The 21772-nt window shown below is 39.2% G+C and overlaps 1 protein-coding gene across 3 annotated transcripts; it reads left to right on the top strand.

Moving 5' to 3' along the window:
- The first annotated feature begins 576 nt into the window (after positions 1 to 576).
- LOC100474278 (cell surface glycoprotein CD200 receptor 1) lies at positions 577 to 9277 on the top strand. Of its 3 annotated transcripts, XM_034658432.1 has the most exons (4): positions 577 to 1063; positions 1183 to 1431; positions 5738 to 5861; positions 6236 to 9277. In XM_034658432.1, the coding sequence occupies exons 1-4, from the start codon at positions 592 to 594 to the stop codon at positions 6240 to 6242; spliced, it is 852 nt and encodes a 283-aa protein (XP_034514323.1). In that variant the 5' UTR covers positions 577 to 591; the 3' UTR covers positions 6243 to 9277. The 3 variants fall into 3 exon arrangements, with proteins under 3 accessions (XP_034514323.1, XP_034514334.1, XP_034514343.1); XM_034658443.1 differs by lacking the exon at positions 5738 to 5861; XM_034658452.1 differs by lacking the exon at positions 6236 to 9277 and having other exon boundaries at positions 5845 to 5870.
- Positions 9278 to 21772: the final 12495 nt, after the last annotated feature.

Below are 21772 nucleotides of genomic sequence, written 5' to 3'. Positions count from 1 at the left end.
CCTCATTTAATCCTCATAATTAGGTGAAAGTACAGAAACAAAATCTGTGAGCAGTTCACAGTGGGACTGTTCGGCAATGTACGTTTGGCTCGGTAGGAAAGAAGGAAGGAAGGAAAGAAGAAAGGAAGGAAGATCTGTTGACTTTACTGACTTTGTGATTCTCCAAATAAAAAAATAGCTTAAGAAAGTCCAGTTTGTTCAACCTGAATGCCATTTTAGACTTTCTGTTTATGTTTGTCTGAAGCGGCACCCTTCGGGATAGGCATTTCGTTCTGATATTACTGATTTGTTCTCTCTGATCAAAACTTAGGAGGAAAAAACCACATCACCCAATTTTCCACTTTCTGTCCTGAGCAGCAAGAGTTACAAGATAAATCTAGTAGTTTCTATGACCAAAAGATTAGATTTAGATGACTTTGTCCTATATATTCTGTTTTCTTGTTTGTTTTATACAAAACTTGTGAAGCAATTTTAAACCCTTAAAATATTTTTCATACATATAATGACTATAGTTTATCTAGTAACACAGAATATAGGAGACAAATGTTTTCATCTTTAGATTAGGTTTATCGGGTCATATGCATTTTGTGCATGTTTAATTTTTTATGTAAGCCTAGTAGTTTTGGTATAAGATCACCAGCAAAGTCATGTTCCAGTACACCTTATGCAATATGTTGTGGAAAATTAACACACGAAGTTCTTTATCAAGCCTTTCTTTCATCTTTCTCCTTGTGTGTGTGTCCAGGTAACACTTCTCTGTCTGTACTTGTGGACACAAAGGTTGTGCTCGCTTGTCCTCCTGCCAGCTTGACAAATGTGCTGATAATAAGGTGGGACATAAACCTCAGAGGCAAGCCTTCCTGCTCGAGAGCCTACAGGAGAGATAATAATGAGACCAGTGAAAGAAACTGTACTGATGAGAGAATATCCTGGGAGTCCAGACCTGATCTGAATCCTGCCCTTCAGATTGGTCCCGTGGCCATGACCCATGAAGGATATTACAGGTGTGAAGTGGCTGCACAGGAAGGGAATTTCGGTCTTGGATATCACCTCCAAGTGTCAGGTAAGGAGCGTCACATACTGTGGTATGTCAGGGAAGCAGATCCGGGACTGAACCAAATGTCACCCTATATTCCATATCCTGTGGTTAAGACCAACGCCTTTTCCCCTGCATCTCTGCAGTGCCACCTGAGGTGACCCTGTTTCGAGGCAGCAATGGAAGTATCGTGTGCAGGGCAGCTGCAGCGAATCCAGCTGCCCAGATCTCCTGGACCCCACAGGGAGACTGTGACACTGTGGAACAACAGTTGGGCAATGGTGCCGTGACCATCCAGAGTACATGCCAGTGGGAGGACAGCCAGGTGTCTAATGTGTCCTGCTCTGTCTCTCATGTGACTGGCAACAAGAGTCTGTCCTTAGACTTGAATCAAGGTAATTACCTGTTTCTGTTTTTGTTTTTTGAGTACTGAACTTGATGCTCAACTTTTTATTCCATAGATTATGAGTCACCAAGAACAAAGTAAGGAAGCTTGTGCTACTGATTTGAAAACATTCTCTAAACTTAGCGGGGGTAATGCTCTAATATGCTAGGGAATTAATTCCTATTCCTTTATCAAATAGAAGGAATAAACTTAATAACTTCTTACCAGTACATTCTCTAAATATCTTGTATTCTGGAAGACACAAAAATTTTGTTAACTTTTACTTTGAGATTAATAGTCATATAAAATAACAATACTTTTATATAACAAAATGGATTCAGTAGATAGACAAGAGCAATAGTTATGTAGCCGTCACCTCTTTTTGTTACTGAGTAAGAGACAAGTTTCCTTCCTCTCTCCCTTATCATCTGAAACCTATATATCAATTCATTTACCAAATATTTATTGAATGTTATAATGTGTTTGTTGCTGTCACATAAAGATGAAAAGACAAGGCCCATGTCTTCATATCATTGCAGGCAGTATAACCTGGTGGTTAGAAGCAAAGTCTTTGGAATAATATGGCTTCCCCTTCACCAGCTGTGTGACTTGGAACAATATTTAATTTCTCTGTCTCACGGCTTTTTAAAAAATTGAGATATAATTGACATATAATACTAAATTAGTTTCAGGTGTATAATATAATGATTTGATATTTGTATATATTGCAAAAGGATCACTACAATTAGTTTAATGTCTCATGGCTTCTTCATTTGTTAATGGGATGATAGAACCCACCCCACAGACGTTATCATGATAATTAAAAGAATAACATATTTACTTAGCCTAGTGGCCATCACATAGTTGGTCTTCAATAAACTTTAGCTCCTATATTTACTATACTAACAAATGTTACCTTTTATATTAATAAATATTAACTATTATGTTGACCATATTAATACATATTAGCTATTACATTTATTATTACATTACTAAAATCATATCCTATTAATTATTCTTCATAACATCTCTTACAGTAAATTTTTTTGCAACAGCTTTATTGAGATCTGATTTATATGCCATACAATTCACCCATTTAAAGTGTAGCCCTTAGTAGTCTTTGGGACATTCAGAGTTGTGCAACCATCACCACAATCAATTTTAGAACATATTCATCACTCCACAAAGAGACCTCTATCCTTTAATTATCACTCTCTAATCCCAGAATTCCTCCAGCTTTAGGTAGCCACTAATTGACTTTCTGTATATAGATTTTCCTACTTTGGACATTTCGCATAAATGGAACCATATAATATGTTTTTGTTACTCCCTTCTTTCACTTGGGGTAATAACTTCAAGCACCATCCATGCTGTAGCTTGTACAAATACATTCACTTCTAGTCGTTATTTTCCATTATCAATCTCCCACCAACTCTAGGCTCTTATTTTATACTTCTTCTTGTCTTTAGACGTATGCATTTATCTGCAGTCCCACTTGGCTTTCCCTTCCATAGACCAAATATTCAACCTATACTCTATACTTGTTTTTCCCTTCCCATGTCCTGAGGCTTTGCTTCAGTAATTACCCTTCCTCTCCACGTCTTTTTTATTCAACAAATCCTTTCCCTAAGGCCGATTATATGAACACGACTCTTCCTTCTGAGCATAAAAGTAGATGCTATGACTTCTTTAAACTCTTAGCTCTTGCCTTTCACTCATCCAAGATTTTTTAAAAAGAAGAATCTATATTCATTGTCTCTTCTAGGTCACCTCACATCTACTTCTTAACTGTCTTGCATCTTTCTGCACAGGAAATGTTCTAATGATCTAAAGCTCTCTCAAACGCCAAACAAAATACAAAATTTTAATTTGTAGTTACTAATTATCTTCTTTGTGGTATTTGATATGGTTTTTCCTCTTTTCTCACCTATTTTCCTCCCATAATCATTTAGTTCTCTTCTCAACCTTCAGTAAACTTAGTCTTAATAGTTTTCCATCTATTCATTCCATGAAGGAAGGCATTTCTCTGAGTTTCATAATTGACTGTTTTCTTTTCGCCTTGACCCCTATTCCTTGAAGGATCTCATCCATACATATGGCTCCAACCACCGCCTAATGCTTGACCCTCAAATCTGTATTTTTAGCCCAGATTTCTCTCCTTGGCTATGCCATGATCAAAACCAATTTCCAACTGAATGGCTTCACATGCACATGAATCATCAAGGGCACCTCAACTTGCATATTCCTAAAAAGGAAATCCTCTTCTGTACCCCTTCAAAAGTTCCATACTTATATTTTGTCTTGATAAATGACTCAAGCCAGAAAATTAAAGCTATCCTACAATATCACTCTTTCTTATTTCCCATATTCAAAATCAGTCACTATGTTCTGTTAATTTTATCTTAATTTTTTTCCTTAAATCTAGACCTTTATCTTTCCTTCGCATTAGTTGAGCACATGGTCATCTCTCACCAGAATTATTGCAATTTTCTTGTAACAGGTCTTCTGGCTCCTAACTTACCTCCTTCCAATTTATCACCTACACTGTTACGGTAGTGACTTTTCTAAAATGAAAAATACACCCCTCCCTACTTAAATGCCCCCAGTCACTTCTCTGTGTCCCTTGGAGATCTAAACCCCTTTAATCTGCCACTCTCCTTAGTCTCATGTCTTGCTGATCTTCAGCCTGTACCCCATGCATGTGCCTCTTTGGGCTCCTCAAAAGTGTTATTCTTTCTTATTCTTCTGTACATGCAATTGTACATTGTATATGCAATTTCCACCTCTCTACAATTTACTTCTTTCTTCATACTCTCTTATTCCATTTGCTCAATTCCTATTGAATTTTTTAAAAAAGATTTTTTTATTTATTTGAGATAGAGAGAGAGCTAGAACGAGTAAGGTTGGGGGGAAGGCAGAGGGAGAGAGAGAATCCCTGCTGAGCACAGAGCCTGTTGCAGGGCTAGATCTCATGACCCTGAGATCAGAACCTGAGCTGAAATCAAGAGTTGCACGCTTAACTGACAGCCACCCATGCATCCCTCCTATTGAAGTTTTAAGGCTTAGAAACTGGGATAATTTTCTTTCACCCTGCAGTTTGGTTAGCTGTTCCTACTCTGTGCTCATGTAATGCCTCACATATGTCTCTGAGTTCTTTATAGGCCTGTAATTGACTGTAACTTCTCTGACTCCCAGTGCAAGGTAAACTCCTTGAGAGTAAGAACCATAGTCCTCATTTGTATATCCAGGGCCTGACACAGTGCCTGACATACACAAAAAGCTACAGAACTAGGTTCAGATAATCACAGACTTCATCTCTATGTACCCCACTCTATGCTTTATCACATTTGATTTAAGTTAATGGGTTCTTCAAATTTTTGTTCAAATTGTTTCTTCCCCTTGGGAAGTTCTTCCTTCTTTTCTTAACCTACTTAATCCTGTTATTGGCAAGGCTCAATTCAAATCCCACTTCACCCTAACCTCCCAGTTGGAGTTGATTCAGTTTTCTTATTCCTGAGATGATTTACAATCTGTAATGCTCACTAGCACTGTTTGCTCTCTTATAAGTGATCTTTTCATTTGTATGGATATGATGTCTCCAATTGGATTGTGAGTCTTTGAGCTCAAGCTGAGACCATGTCTTCTTCTTCCCTGACAGGGCATAGGAAGGAGGTTGTCTGACATTCTTCTAGTTTAGTATTTGAGCAGTTTATTGAACAGGATGACATGACTTTTGGGCCAAAAGTCAGAATAGTACTTAAAGTTTACTTTTGGTTGCCATTTTCATAGCAGAAATAAACTTCAGAATGATAGTCTTACTTAGTCTCATTTTATCTTTTCAACAATTCTTGGGGCCATTTTACAGATGAATAAATGAAAGTAAGAAGAAATAAAATACCCTACTAAAGGGGTGACAACAACTCAGTGACCAAATTACTTCACTGTGTGGAAAATATCAGATGGTTCTCAAAATATGAATAATACCCTAGAACACTAACATTTGCATAGGAAGTTAGACAGCATATTTCCTTTTTTTTCTTATAAAACTGGGAAGTATCAGCAATGTTTACTTTGCATTTATTCATTTAGAAAATATTGAAAATCTACCATGTTATAAATGCACAGTTCCTAAACTCTGTCATGAAAGAATATCTTAACAGCATTTGAATTGTAGTCTAGAAGGTGTATTGATTATGATAGTCTGTGAACTTTTAAGAATATTTTAAAGGCCTCTTTTAAACAACTAACGTACTTTGCTCATTAGAAGAATCCTTGAAATGGCTCTTTACCTCTGCCTGTGTTGCCTGTATTTAAAGGTATCATAACTCTGGAATTTCCAGCATCAGCTTTACTGATCATTCTCTATGTGAAATTCTCTCTATTCTTGGTTATCCTGGTCATCGTGGGATGCACCTACTTCCAGATAATAAATGATTGCAGGTAGGAAATGAAGTCTAAAAAAAATATAGACTCATTAGAAAGAAAACATCACTGTAAGGCGTTAAGTTTACAATGTCCTGGGAACAGCTTGATGCATTTTTTGGCACATTGTTTGTTCCCCTAGCCCTTTCTTTGATGTATAAGCTTTGTTAACACCTGGGAGCCCAGGAGGAGATGCCTTCAGCACTGGAGCAAAAGCTTCTGTTTCATTACAGTACTTTCCTGAGAGATAGCTTGTCCTGAGCCACCCTTCAAGAATTCTGTGGGGGAAATGAAGTTCAACTGGTGCTTCTTATGTGAATACTCCCTAGTTTCTATGCCTCAGAAGGCTTGTATTCATTGCACTAATTATATATTTTATGTTTTTTTCATAGAGCATGAATATTGAAAAATCTGGAAGTCAATTTAGATTTGATGAGACATCATGAAGATCAGCCTTTGGGTTCAGCATCTAACTCAACTGCTCCTATTACTATTTGATACCTTTGTGTTTATGTGAATCACTGTGATAGTTGGCAAATCCTGTTTCAAACTCTTAGCATATGTGTATTTATACACATGCCAAAGCTTACTGCCTGCCATCATAAATGCCTGGGATGACTCATCTACTTTCCCCTTTGCCTTACTGAGTTCAGATTTGCAAACAAGAAATAGCCCTGCTTCTCAGCCTAAAGAGGAAGATGGCTCAGCAAATGGCAAATTACAATGCTTTGCAGTTTTTCTACACCCTTTTGGGTTCTTTGGATAGTGCTTTCATACTTGCTTCTTGTTTCCTCTGCCCTTTAAAGATGCTAAGTAATGTTGCAATGTCAGAAGTCACTGCAAACACGACCTTCCGGTTGACCTGTAGCCAGCCTCCCATCCCTTTCTTGCTTGCTAGAAATTAATACATGTTTGGCTTGATCATTGAATAAATGGCTAGAAGTCATTTTTAGCAGTACCTTTATTTTTGAAGAAATTATAAGCTGATCTCAAATAAGGAGCTCTTAGACTTCCTGTGCTGAATGTCACCTCAACTTTTAGAGCTCCACTGTTTCAATTCTCTTTTGTCTGTACTCCAGGTTGGAATGGATTAATGGTGATGAAAACCCAACATCTTCTAGGGCCACCATAAACTGGAACCCTATCTTCATTGGTACATATGGTAATCCTGTAGTAAAAAGTATCCTTCAATTTAAAGGAAACATTTCTTCTGTAAGGTGGCAGGTGATTCAGGCTATTACTTTTATTTTTAGCAAGGCTCGAAGGGAGAAAATGAATGCACACCACTATCCGGAAGACAATATATAAGTAGGATAGTCTAATTGTTGAAACAAACAACCTCCCAATCTCAGTGTATTCATACCACAAAAGTTTAATTCTTGCTCACTTCATATCCCAGGGCAGGTTGGTAGATTTAGGGCAGGGGACAAGAGCGGTTCTACTCCAAGGTAGCACTTTATCCTATAACTCTGCCCTTCTCAGAGTATTCTCCATTCAGCTGGTAAACGGGAAAGAGAGAGAGAATGAGAATGAGGGATTTTATGTAGGAGGTTTTTATGAACCAGGCCTGGAGTAGTAACATGACATCTGCTCATGTTCTATTGGCTATATTTGTCACATGGCCATACTGACTTCTGTGGAAGTTGGGGAATGTAGTGTAGTGGCCTCAGCAGAAATAGAGTCAGGGTTTGGGTACAGATAGCTAGTTTCTGCCTATAGTAAAGGATAGGACAAGTGCTAAGATTAATACCTATTTCATTAGTAATTGAACATGAGCTAAGAAATAAACTAGTAAATAATTTCATATATAACTTACATTAACTCTTTTCTCTCTTTGTTTCTTTATTATAACTCCTTCATGTTTAAAACAGGACATAGAATGGAAAAAGTACCATAGTTCTGTCACAGGCTCAAAAACACTGTGACACTGATTGCTAGTTGCCTGAGCCAATGCTCATCTTCCCCTTTCTCTTTGTGGTAGAAGATTGTATTCACGACTCCAGATCTTACTCCCTCCCTCTATCTATGTAATTTGTCAGTCATTTTTGAGTTGGAAACCTAAGGCAAGTGCATGTTTCTTTAACTCATGTAATTTGCTCTAGCCAATCAAATGAGGCAGAAATGGTAGTGTACCAGTTTTGAGCTTACATCTCAAGAAGTCCTGTGTGTTTCTGTTGCTAGTCCATGAGAACATGGCTGGGCTAGTCTGCTGGAGGTTAAGAGCAGAGCTGGGTCCTAGTCCCATTCATCACCTCACTGTTGAGGCCAGCCTAGATAATGCAACAGTTAGTATCTCCTAGACAAGGGAGAAGCTCAATCAAGGTTGGAAGAGCTGCCTACCTGACCCTCAGATGATCCTAGACATTTGAGCAATTGTTGCTACAAAGGTTTTATAATTATTACACAGCATTATTATGGTATTATATCTCTGATACAGTGCTTAATAACATGACTCCAACTTTATTTTGTATGAGACACACTTTACTAAAAGACATTTCTCAGTTTCCCTTGCAACTAAGTACGACTACGTGTTAAAATTTTTGCAAATAAGGTGTAAGCATATATCTTGTGTGATATTTTTAGGATATCTCTTTAAGGAGAAAGAAGAGATCCTCTTTTGCTTTTCTTCCTTATCTCCTGGACTGCAATACTGGTGTAATGACTGGAGGTCCAGCAGCCAACTTGGGCCATGGATGACATTGAGGATGGAAGTCACTCACTAAGATGATGGAAAAGAAAGACAGAGGATCCTGGGCCCTAAAGACCATGTAGTTGCCATACTAAACCCTAGAATACCTATTGTAAAATTGTTTCGTGTGAGAGAAAATATACTATTGTGTTCATGCCACTGTTATTTTGAGTTTTACTCCATACGCAGTTGAACTTAATTCTAGTTAACACAAGTACCTATTTTGCCAATTTCAAGGTTTGCTGTTAATCTTGCAACACAAGTTATACTCTATTCATGTGCATTTTTCATGCTCTGTTTTCATTCTTCCCATGGAGATTATGAAACAGGTGTAACTTCGGAAGATATTAACCATATGTATAAGAACCATCTCTGTGATAGTTCCAGAAGAATTCCTGGTTATGTAAAGCTGAAGGATACTCTGGGATTGTGATAGAAAAGGGCTTGGGAATCTGGAGATGTGCAAAGATCATCTAATAGTCAGCCAATCCCTACACATGCGAGGACATGTCTGCATTACAGGATTGGGAAGATAAAGACACTGTTGTAGGCTCTTAGAGAGGATCTGAGCAGGAGAAACAGAGGAACTGACATCTGTGGGGCTTTATTGTGTTAATCCTTTTTTCTGCCGTCATTGAAATGAAAGGACTCCATTATTCCTGGAAGAGATTTATCTGAATTCATGCTTCTTCACTGCCATGATTTTCTATGTGATGTCAGATTGGAAGAATAAAAAGCTATAGCTACTGTGTCTCAATCTCTTAGCCTTGCATAAAGATAAAAAAAACATTTTTTTCCTAAACACATATATGGATACATATGTACATGTACAACAAATTAATTGTGGTCCTAAATAGAGGAAAATGGGGAGCAATCTTTAGCAAAACATAGAGAGCCACTAGATGGTGCTTCAACTTAATTCTTTTAACATTCTGAAGCAAGCTAAAATCTGGCCTCAGGTAGTAATCCTGCATTTTTTTCCTTTAATTTCCCCATTCAACTGCCTCTACATTTATTAATTCTTTAGGTTTTCTTGGGTAATTTTAGGACAATTACAGAAGGAAGAAAACAATTGTTAAAATTAAAGAGAAAAAATGTCTTGTTCCTAAACTTGAATTGCACTACTCCTGCCACTTAATTTTGGTAGAAACATTTTGTTTATCAAACGAGATAAGGATGGATATTAATAGTCTAGTTTCAGGGAAAGAGGAAATATGAGAATCTCTTGGTGGTTAAACCAAGATCAGTATTCACTTATTTCTTAAATGGAGTGTTGAGATCTTCGATCACTAAAGAGCAAATAGCTGCTTGTTAGTGTTACCAGCAGCAGATGGTTTGAGCTACAAATAAAACTCACTGGCCTTCTCTATTGTTGGGTCCAACCCCATTTCTCATGGCCCATGACTTTTAGAGGCCTATGTGGTATTTTAAAGCTGGAAGGAAGCTACAGATAAGCAGGCCAACTTCCTTGTTTTACAAAAAAGGAAACTAAGACACTCTGAGTTAAGTGACTGTCGGGTGTTACTCAGAAGCCAGCTGGAGTGTGGACCTGCCTTGCTTACTGATGAGAGGACTCACAAAGTGGACCTTACAGTTTATTTTGTTTGGAGAGAGAGTTGGGGTTCAAGAGGGAATTTATGGGAGTCTTCAAAAAGATGACAAAATGAAAAAGTGAAATAACACATGAAATATTTGTGAGATTAATTACTATCTTCAGGGAAGGACTGGATATTATTATTAAAAATTGAGTGTCACCACATGTCAAGGATATCACATTTAAGCTTTTTTTTTTTTTAAAGATTTATTTATTTATTTGAGAGAGGAGGGAGGGGCAAAGAGAGAGGAAGAGAATATCCAGCAGACTCCTGGCCAAGCATGAAGCCTGACGCAGGGCTCGATTTCATGACCGAGTCATGAGCTGAAGGCTCATGAGCTGAAATCAAGTGTTGGACACTTAACCAAATGAGCCACCCAGGTGCCCCCACATTTAAGCTTTGAGAATTCAAGTGCAATGGAGAGATTTTAAAAATTACTTGTTTAAATCTTACTTCAGTCCTTTCTACAATTTGAAAGCAGGAGGAGACGGAAGAGGAAATTTTGTGTGGTAGGGAAATACACCAACTGTTTAGAAAGGATAGGTAAAGCTCAGGTCATAGAATGCATAGGGAATACCAAAATAAAGGGAACTAAAATGGTCAGCATAGTTTTTTTTAAAAGTGTTGTTTCTGGACTCCAATGATGGAAATTTGGGGACCCTTGAGGATCGGGTAAAAGATGTAGATTAGGCCTTAGCTACAAAAAGAAAGTTGCGTGGTCTTAAATTCTCCATGACGGGATAGCTAAAGAATTCTCGAATTAAGGATGCCTCTCTGTTAGCATTTCGTTAAAGTCTGTTATATACAACAGCCTTCATGTGATTGATGGTGATTTAGAAATGAAGGAAGAAGGAACCCTACCCACATCCTGGGGAAAACAGTACACAGAAGGCAGCAGTTGGCAGCTCGGGTATGAGAAACCAAGGGTGACCAAGAAACTGGTCTGGGATTTGAAGTTTATAGTAAGAGATAACAAGAAGCCAGCAAAGAAAGGCAGACCATGAAAACCCAGTACTGATGCTGTAATGGAGGTAGGTACACAGCGCCAGAGCGATCGAAGGCAGGAATACGCAATTCTGGGTAAATGTGTGGGTTGAAGCTTTTCCGCTTTGGATGAATTAGGAAGCTTTCAGCTGCAATAAACAGAAAGTAGGGTTGTGATTTAACAATAAAAACATTTATAATCTTACATAAGAAGGCATCCAGAAGGGGCACCTTGATGGCTCAGTTGGTTAAGCATCTGCCTTCGGCTCAGGTTCTAATCTCAGGGTTCTGGCACTGAGTCCCGTCTCGGGCTCCCTGCTCAGCAGGGAGTCCTCTTCTTCTTCTCCCTCTGCTCCTTCCCCTCGCTCATGCTCTCTCTCTCTCTCTTGCTCTTTCTTTCTCAAATAAATAAAAACTTAAAAGAAAAAAAAGAAGGCATCCAGAAGTAGAACCAACTTTAAGTCTGGTTGTTTCAATGGCTCTACCACATCTTGAAGGGCCTGGATTTCATCCTCATCTTTGCTCTGCCATTTTCAGGGTTTGCTTCATTCTCAGGCTGGAAGTGAGAAGGCGTTGGCCATCCCAAGGCCATACAGCATGTTTGGAGGAAGAGGGTTGACCATGTATTCCTCAAATCCCATCTTACTTGTGAGGACTGACAGCCCCACATTCATTTCTTCTCTTGCCTAATTGGCCAAGGCCACGGGACAATTCTTTATCTAATCTCTGGCAGAGACCAAGATGTTTTTTGTGTTGATTAGGACTTCTGTGGAGCTGGGCTAAAGTCAGCACCTTTCACCAGGCACCTATCCTCGTGGGAGAAGAATGAAGAGAGACCTGAATAAAAACTGGAGCTTCAGTGAGGAGAATGCCTGAGAAGCCTTAGTGAAGAAGATGGTAACAGTCAAGCTGAGTTCTAAAAGATGCACAGGAATGCTGCAGGTGCACAAGGGCAGGGAAGAAAGGGGAGAGACAGCATGGGTAAAGACAGGGGGCTGCGACAGAGCATGTCTCTTTCCAGGCAATGGAGAAACTATATCATCCCACACAAGTCCCGCATTTCAGGAAGTCATCTGGGGACACAAGACTGCTATTCTATTGAGAATGCCAGAAGAGTTTTGCAGATCAAGCAAATCTTAACAAATTTATAACATTTTCTGAACAGAATGTCCAAATCTTCTGACTGATTCACCCAACACTGACTTTAAGATCAAATAAGGAGCCAAGAACATTGGCTTACACACAGTGGACAACCAAAGAAAGGCAGGGGAGCTCGACCTAGAGAGGCAGTGTGTTGGCGGGATGATGTCACTCATCTCCAAAGGGCGGGACTCAGTTTCTGAGTAGGGTAAAGCTGGCAGAGTTAAGATGCTTCTCTTTATCCTGGTTTCCTCTAATGAAATACGAAAATAATTCCTGCTCTTAACCCAGATGAATAGAAAGTTTTGAGGATAATCTTTACAAACTAATAAATGTCCTTGGGGAAAATGCTATAGAAACACAAAGTCTTGTTATTTGTCCCTGCTTTCAAATGTCTTTTATGCACACATAGAAAAGTAAATTTAAAAAAAAGGCAATGTGTTCTGCCCTAAAACATCTCTCCTACCTGAAACACAGAGACCCCACACACAGACAACCACAGACATAGATTTCCGTTTCCAGTTGTGTTGTCTACCTTGAAGTTCCCACACATTGAGGAGAGAGCTCTGTCGAGGTATGACAATCACAAGAGAGGGAAGAAGTGATCATCTCTGCACAGGTAGGAGGAGGCCACGTGACTGATCAAGATAATTTGAAAATTTAACAAGAGAGAGAGAAAAAACATACACATGCTCAAAATCAGAAAAAAACAAATTTAAACAAGATACACTACAACAAAAAGATTTGTGAAGTCCCATCAAATGTTAAGACTTTTTGGAGAAATGAATCACTTTCCAAATTGCTGTCATGATTTGCTGTCAATAAGAATGTGCTCCTCTTGGGAAAGTGAGGTTGTTTATGAGATTGATTATTTACTCTTGTGCCTTAACACGAAAATGCTTGAGTACGTCACATCCTGTTAGTTTCTCTTTTATCTCATTACCTTTATGAAACTCACTGTCTTTATGAAAGAGAGAGCAGCAGAGAGCAGGTGGTTTGTGCTAACATATGAGTTTTACTATGCTTCTTCTACTGAGCAGCTTTCTGGGGTTCCATGTGGGCCACAGAACCCAGAGAGAAAGCAGTTCTCCTCCTTTGTGGGTACTATGAAAACAGGTCATGCTAGTGGAAAGATGATTTTGCATATTGTTAGCGACCCTTGAAATGAAAACAAGCATCTCTGCGCACCTAGCGGATGTCCTGTAGGAGATGAGGCCAGGCCAGGTTATGTATTTTGTGTCTGACTACAACAGTGTACAGTTTATTTACAATTTATACACACCCAATTTAAGGCTTTTAGCCTGAGGACACCATCTATGACGTAACACCTTATAAAAAAACCTCCCCTACAGATATTCCTATATTCCACATAATGGAAAATCACAACACAACACCATTTACAAGACATTGAAAACCAAGGAGTGGCCCAAGATGTCTGCTCCAAGAAACTACAGTAACTGTCTTGGGACTAGAAAGAAAGATTAAACAATTCGCATTCCAACAAGAAGCATCTGTCTTTTGTCATTCTCCCCAAAGCAACATAAAATGTGCCGAGAAAGGCAGCCATTTCAGCGAGGGCAAAGGAGGTCAGCTGTTTGTAACATTTTCCACCATTCCCTTGCAACTAAAACCCAAATCCCATTACTTTCCAACTGCCTATCAAAGGAGGGTGTTTGCTGATGCAGCCCAAGGAGGCCTAATCACTATCCATGGCAGCCTCTGTGTCCTGGAGGATGATTAAATGGCAGAGCCTAGGGAGGAGCTGGATGTGAAACCTTATCCCTATGCCAAACTCCTCTCGGGTATTTCAAATTTTTATTTCTTTTTCTTTTCACTTTTTTTTCAGATTCCTATCCAAAACATGCTTTCTTTGGCAGCCTCCCCAGAGGACTGTGAAGTCATAGTGCATAAGCTATCCAACTCCTACCTCTGCAGGATGGTAAAATAGACTCAAGACTTGCCAACCGCAGCTGTTCTCAGGCGAGGGCTCTCTCCGGCCTGCGGAAGTCAGCAGACGCAGCACAGGCAGTGCGCATGCGCGCACTGACGGCTGCAGGGCGTCCATCTTCAGGCTGTTGTCAAGCTTGCGGGAGAGGCCATCTATGCGCTCCCAGTCACTCCAAATCTTTACATCTCACAGTCAACAATGTTCTTCTTTTCGTTAATGACTACCTTTCAGGGAGACTAAGAATTGTAGAAGTTATCCCTTATTCCTTTTTTATGGATAGAAGATTAAGATAGTTCCACCCGACCTTTTCAGTCTGGTCTTCCACTGACTGGACTCCTCTTATTCCTACCTAGACAGCCACTATCCAGCTTTCCCAGAAATTTCTCCCAACCCTTCCTGGCTGCATTTACTGCCTGGCTTGTGCTGTTCCTCCTGCAATGAAGACTTTTACCTGTCCCTGCCTTTCAAAAGACCACCTGGTCTCTTCAATGATATTGCATCGGCGAAAATTTTCCATGTGCCATGTTCTGAGACAATGTCCCACTGTAGTACTTCTTTTTATAGTACTTTGTGGATTATTAAGACCCTTGGTTTTATAGATATTTGTGTACATGTGCCCAACACTTAATTGTGAGGTACATAAGGGCAGATATCAGGTCTCAACTATTATTATATTTTCCAAAGGGCCTAGCAGCGTCTTATATGTAGTGAGTACTCGATAAATGTATGGTGAATTTGAATTTTAAAATTCAAAATAATAAAGACTGATGATTATTAAAGGGATGAATAAAATGAGAGAAAGTATTTACAACATATGTAAGACAATCTTTATTAGCTTGAGTACATTAGCTCCAACAAATCAAAAGGGAAAGACCAAAAAAAATCCCATAGAAATATGGGCAAAGGATATGTATAGCTATTTTTACAAGATAGGAAATATAAATGTCGAATAAACATAACGCACCATATTCACCTAAGTAGTAAAGGGAAGTGCAATTACAAAAAAAAAATCCAAGATGCCATTTTTTGGATACATCAGATTGGTAAAATCAATAATTTTGATAGTAGTAACTAAGAGAGTTATGGGGAACAAACAGTTTCTGATGGGAGTAAAAATCACTATAGCCATTTCGGAGAGCAGTTTGCAAGGATGACTCAATATTTCTGTTTTTCAGGATCTACTATCAAAATACTATTCTTCATGTGCACAAGGAGGTAGTAATACAGCATGGTTTGTAATGGGAAACAAATCTTGCTATCCTTCTGCAGGGCTGTGTCATGCTAGCCTGTGTAGGAGCTATAAAGAATGAGGTTGCCCCTGCAAAGGGGCCCTCTCTGACTCTCTGAAACACCACCTTTGTCTCTGCCCCTTTATGCCACTTTCTTTCTCCTTGTATCCATCACTTGGTGTTATATTACTCATGCACATGCATATTCGACTATTATCTTTCTTCTTCTCTAACATGTAAACTGACAAGAATAGATTCTTGGTCTACTTTTCCAGTGCTATACATGCAGCCTCTGGTACATAATAGGGACTCAATAAGTAGTTATTAATGACTAATGTGGGGTTATATGTAGCATCATGGAAATACCTTCAAGGCATACTGAACAAGAAAAAGTAAGTCACAGAATAACACATCTAGGTTGATATAATTTGTGTATAGTAAGTATAAAGCCAACTTCTTTTCAGTGTCTTTTTAATAATTCCAGGCTCTCTGTATCCCCTTTCATTTCAAGCTTGGCAATCTTAGGCTCAGCACCTTAGCAGAAGTTAAAAATGTCACATACATGCTTCTTCCTAACTCTGGTTTTCAATAGTGTAAACTCTCTTAGGGAAACAGAGAGAATTCTGAATCTTTTTCCTCCACCCTCCCCAGAATCTAAACAACAGAGACAACCAACCTTGAGCTGACTGGAGAAGGGAAAATGGGGTAAGTGAGGAGCCCCCCCCCGCCTCCTTTGGGGGGCTCTCTCACCCAGGCAGAGCTCAGAAGGTGAAAGGCAGAGGGAGTTTTGGTGGAAGAGAACCTGGATGGGGGCGCCTGGGTGGCTCAGTCGTTAAGCATCCGCCTTCGGCTCAGGGCATGATCCTGGAGTCCTGGGATCGATCCCCACATCGGGCTCCCTGCTCCCCTGGGAGCCTGCTTCTTCCTCTCCCACTCCCCCTGCTTGTGTTCCCTCTCTTGCTGGCTGTCTCTCTGTCAAATAAATAAATAAAATCTAAAAAAAAAAAAAAAGAAAAAAAAGAAAGAACCTGCATGGCTTTGCAGGGATCCTCTTGTTTTAACAGGCAGTAGACTGATTCCTACTCTTCCAATCTTGACGTGGCAAAGGCAGGCTCCAGTTCTAAGGAGCCAGGCAGAGGGAAACAAGGGTTTTCTCCACAAATGCCTGTGAGACAGATGACTTAGAGGACCAGATGCTTCCCTAATTGCTACCAAATGTATCTTATTTTTATTCTATTTTATTTTAATGAACCTTTGTATTTGAGTATAATTAACACATGATATTACATTAGTTTCAGGTGCACAACATAGTGATTCAACAAGTGCAAACATTATGCTATGCTCGCCACAAATGTATCTAGCATCTGTCACCATACAACACCATTACAAGAGCATTGACTATGTTCCTTATGCTGTGCCTTTCATCCCTGTGACTTACTCATTCCATAACTGGAAGCCTGTAATTCTCACCGCCCTTCACCCTTTTTGCCCATCCTCCCACACCTCTCCTCTCTGACAATCCTCAGTTTGTTCTCTGCATTTACAGGTCTGATTCTGCTTTTTGTTTGTTTATTCTTTTTTTTTTATATTCTATGTAAGAGTGAAATCATGTGGTATTTGTCTTTCTCAGTCTGACTCATTTCACTTAGTGTAATACCCTCTAGGTCCACCCATGTTGTCACAAGTGGAATACTTGTGTACTATGGGTGGGAATGTAAATTGGTAAGTCAACTGTGGAAAACAGTATGGTGGTTTCTCAAAAAATTAAAGATCAGATTACTGTATGATGTAATAATTCCACTACTGGGTATTTACCTAAAGAAAACAAAAACATGAATTCAAAAGGATATGTGCACCCCTATGTTTATATGTTTATTACATTATTTACAATAGCCAAGATATAGAGACAATCTAAGAGTCCACTGATAGATGAGGGATAAGGAAGATGTGTTATTTATATGTATATTTGGAATATTATATGGAATATTGTAGAATACAGATATAAAGGAATATTATAATAATATATATTATTGGAATATTATAGTATGTTATAATGTTATAATGGAATATAACATATAATGGAATATTATAATATTATATTATAATTATAGGAGAAGAGAGGAGGGAACGGGCCATAGCAGAAGAGAAGAGGGAAGGGGCTGATGGACTAGGAGCAATGTTTTTTACGCTACCAAAATCAGTCCTCTAAATATTAATGATTTTCCTTGCAACTCAGAGTAGAGGCTGAGCTTTACACCTGTATTTATATCATCCAGTAGGTACATAGAAAAACATCTGGAAGTTTGCAGGCATGTACTGGGGACTTCAACTGTGGTTAGTAGTGAAGAGAGGCTTTGGTTTGATCTGTAATGTTTGGATTTTGTACCAAGAATGTGTTCATGTAGTCAGTGTAATTAAAAATAAAAATTTCCAAAAGATAAAAGATAAAAAGACAACCCAATATACTTTCTTGCCAAAAGGTGGGGTAAGAGTTGTCAGATTTGCTAAGACCATGTAGAGGGATTGAGTTTAGAGCTGACAGGCTTCTTTTTTTTTTTTAAGATTTTATTTATTTATTTGACAGAGAGCCAGCAAGAGAGGGAACACAGCAGGGGAGTGGGAGAGGAAGAAGCAGGCTCCCAGCGGAGGAGCCCGATGTGGGACTCGATCCCGCAACGCCAGGATCACGCCCTGAGCCGGAGGCAGACGCTTAACGACTGCGCCACCCAGGCGCCCCGCGCCCCCCGCCCCCCCCCCGACTGTGCTACCCAGGCGCCCCCAGAGCTGACAGGCTTCTAAGGGGAAACTCAATAAGGCTGGGGTAGAGCTGTCTAAATTTAACCTATAGAAAGCTGTGATTCTGCATTTTTACTGATTCTTCATGTAGGTAATTCCTCTGGCCTTCCTACAGATTTGTCTACCAGCCTAAAAAGGCCAGAATTCATGAGAATTTATAACTCAAGAATTAATCAAAGGCTTATGAGGAGAAAGATGAAACATTAAATCTAAGTTCTGTCATGGATATGGCTTTTTAATTACTTGGGAAAACAATATAACATTCTGATATTTATGACTGTCTCATACTTTTATAGCTGGTTTCAATTATGTTGTGTGTAACTTAAATTTCATTTTCTACGTGTCCTTGCTTTAACTAGTATGGCTTCAATATTAATCTTGTTTTTCATTTCTTGATGCCTTCTGTTTCTTGAAGTTAATGAACAGTTTGAAATAATTTTTAGTCAGTTAATAAACATGTAATTATAAAACTACTGAGGTAGAAAAACTTGGACTTTGAGAAGCATTTCATTCATAAATCATCAGTGTTTGAGGGTCTCAAACTCTGGGTGTACTGATGCTTACCTATAATGATTTATCTTAAAGATACTGTGTCACCTTAACCTTTTTCTTTCCGTATCATGATTCAGCTTTCTGCCAGTGTCTTTGAAGACTGATTCAGGAGGCCAAAGTAATCCTCTCTCTCAGGCAGTTCCTATCGACCTTTTGATGTATCTGATGCCCTTGTGATTTCCATTGGACCTACCATGGCACAGTATGCATGCCGCATCATGATGATTTAGGCACAGAAAATGATTTATGCACAAAAGAAAATTAGTAATACTGGGTAGCTCATAGAATCTCTGTAGCTGGAAAACCAGCACTGGGAAATGGGCAGGAATGAACCAGTCTAATGAGGAGGAACGCTGCTGTCATAACTGCTGGGCCACAATGGATGCCATAGCTTACAATACCTCCATTAGCGTGAGCAAGTGTGAATGACAAATGACACCTGGGCACTTGTCCAACAACTTCCAGACAGAATGGCAAAGTAGCTATTCTGCATTTTCTGGGTCTAGAGTAGAAGGAAGTGCTCTACATCTCACCAAGAATCAGAAGGTGGAAAATTCACAAACACAGGAAGGGGGTTCAAAGGCCAAGGAATCGCAAAAACTCCTAAATGTCTATCCAAGGGATTAAAGTGGAGCCTTTTTTTGTTTCCTGACACTGAAAGATTTATAAACACTGGATCTCTAAATATTGGGTATTAAATGCCTGAGTGTATTGGTTTTCTATTGCTACATAACAAATTACACCAAAACTTAGCAGTTTAAAACCAAAAGAAGTCTTTATTCTCTCACACAGTTGCTGTGGGCCAGGAATTCAGAGGCGTCTTAGCGGGGCAGTTCTAGCTTGGGATCACTCATGAGGTTGCTGTCAAGGTATCAGCTAGGACCGCAGTCTTCCGAAGGCTTGAGTGGGGCTGGAGGTTCCATTTCCAAGGGGTTACTTACTGGCTGACAGTTAATACCAACAGTTGGCAGGAGACCTCTGTTTCTCCCCATATACACCCCTCTCCAGGGTTTGAGTGCTTTCATGACACAGAAGCTGTTAGTAAGCCAAGAAAGAGCAAAGCAGAAGTTGCACTGTTTTCTCGGGTATTTCTGCCCAGTATTCTACTACTAATACAGGTTAGTACCATTCAGTATAGGAAAAAACTACACTGGGGGCATGAACACCAGGAGGAGAGGATCACTGGAGGCTGGACATCACACTAAACACATAGAAATTTGAGAACTATCTAGTTAATTTCATAATCAAAGTGGAAAATCAAATAGCTTCACTATCCATTTGACTCTGAGATATGTAGACACAAACTTGGAATGAGGTTATCATAATTATTTGACTTGAAGGCCAAAACCTTTCCTGAATCTATTAAATTATGATGACTACACAAAAGCCAGAAATTAAAACTGTTTCGCAAAATAGATTCAAGAATTTTTTTTCAATTGAAGACAGTTTGGAATTTCTTCATCAAAAGATACTTCCCATTACTCTTCCAAAGCTGTCATAATAATATAAGAAATTAGAAAATTAAGGGGATTGGTTCTTCTTGGTGCATTGTTTGGCTGGAGTGCTACCTTATTGGAAATTTCTTAAATTGTTTAAAATATTAGATTCTCTTTATCTAGAATTATGAGCAGTCATGCAGTGTTGGACATGAATGGTAAGTGATAAAGACCATTATTTTCCATGTCTAAACCTTTCTCTTGTTTAACTCTCACAAGCTTGACTTGCTCTTTTCTTTTTTTTTTTTTTTGTTTCATATGATATATTTCAGAAATCATAACCTCAAACAATGACTATACAGTCTTTTTGGATATTGAGATTTTCCAGTGAAAAGTAGTGAACTTCTTCTTTTTTTTATTATTATTATTATATTATGTTAGTCACCATACAGTACATCCCCGGATTCCGATGCAAAGTTCGGTGCTTCATTAGTTGCGTATAACACCCAGTGCACCATGCAATATGTGCCCTCCTTACTACCCATCACCAGTCTATCCCATTCCCCCACCCCCTCCCCTCTGAAGTCTTCAGTTTGAAACACGAGAGACTATGGACTATGAGAAGCAAACTGACTTACTCTTTTCTTATCCCATTGCTCCCACAAGAGCAGTTGAGAAATGGAGAAAATGGAGAAAATTTATTAAGTTTTTTCTTCTTTGGCCCTAAGTGAAATTATTTGTATATATGCCCCTTTGGGTTTAAATAAATATCGCTGACCTTAAGATGGAATGAAAGAAAGAGAGAAAGAGGGAAAGAAAGAAGGAAAGAAAGAAAGAAAAAAAGAAAGAAAGAAAGAAGAAAGAGAAAAGAAAGAAAGAAGAAAGAAAGAGAAAGAAAGAAAGAAAGAAAGAAGAAAGAAAGAAAGAAAGAAAGAAAGAAAGAAAGAAAGAAAGAAAGAAAAAGAGAGAAAGAGAGGGAGGGAAAAGGAGGGAAAGGAACAGAGGGAGAGGGAGGGAGACGGAGAGAGAAGGAGGGAGAGGGAGGGAGGAAGGAAATCTTCCTAATCACCAGCTTCTCAAAGGTAGAGAGAATGGGTTGCCATCCTCAGGAGGTGAGTGAATTTATAATCTAATCCTGGAAGGGCTGGGGAATTAATTGAGCTCAAGGGTATGTCAATCACTTTAGCACTGCAAATGGGCTAAAAATTGGAAGCATCCCCCAGCTGAAAGAAGGACATAGGAGAAGGTCCTACAAAGTTTGATGGGGTGTACAGAATACAGGGAGACACCCCCCCATCCCAGTAAAAGAAGGAACATTTGGCTGGAATCTGTACCAGCCATGTGCTGGAGCCAGCTTTTACTAGCTTGTGAGATTGAATGACAAATGTTCAGGGAATTTGGGAACTGGTTGCTAAACTATTGGTAGCTTGAAGTAGGCCACAGTGGGAATACTTACACCATGCTGCAACTCAAGGCTCCCTCTTCACTCCCCTGCACCTCGTGAAAGAACCAGTTGTTATGGGCTGAATTATCTCTCCTCAAAATTCATATCTTGACACC

The sequence above is a fragment of the Ailuropoda melanoleuca genome, chromosome 1, assembly GCF_002007445.2.
Source record: "Ailuropoda melanoleuca isolate Jingjing chromosome 1, ASM200744v2, whole genome shotgun sequence".
NCBI classification, from domain to species: Eukaryota; Metazoa; Chordata; class Mammalia; order Carnivora; family Ursidae; genus Ailuropoda; species Ailuropoda melanoleuca.
This window is presented reverse-complemented; position numbering and strand designations above follow the sequence as displayed.

What these genes read in the sequence shown, in the direction of transcription:
- LOC100474278 (XM_034658432.1), top strand. Translation starts at nt 592, where the DNA reads ATGTTTAATTTTTTATGTAAGCCTAGTAGTTTTGGTATAAGATCACCA. An exon ending in ATATCACCTCCAAGTGTCAG is followed by an intron (nt 1,064 to 1,182) that starts GTAAGGAGCGTC and finishes GCATCTCTGCAG; the next exon opens with TGCCACCTGAGGTGACCCTG. An exon ending in GTCCTTAGACTTGAATCAAG is followed by an intron (nt 1,432 to 5,737) that starts GTAATTACCTGT and finishes CTGTATTTAAAG; the next exon opens with GTATCATAACTCTGGAATTT.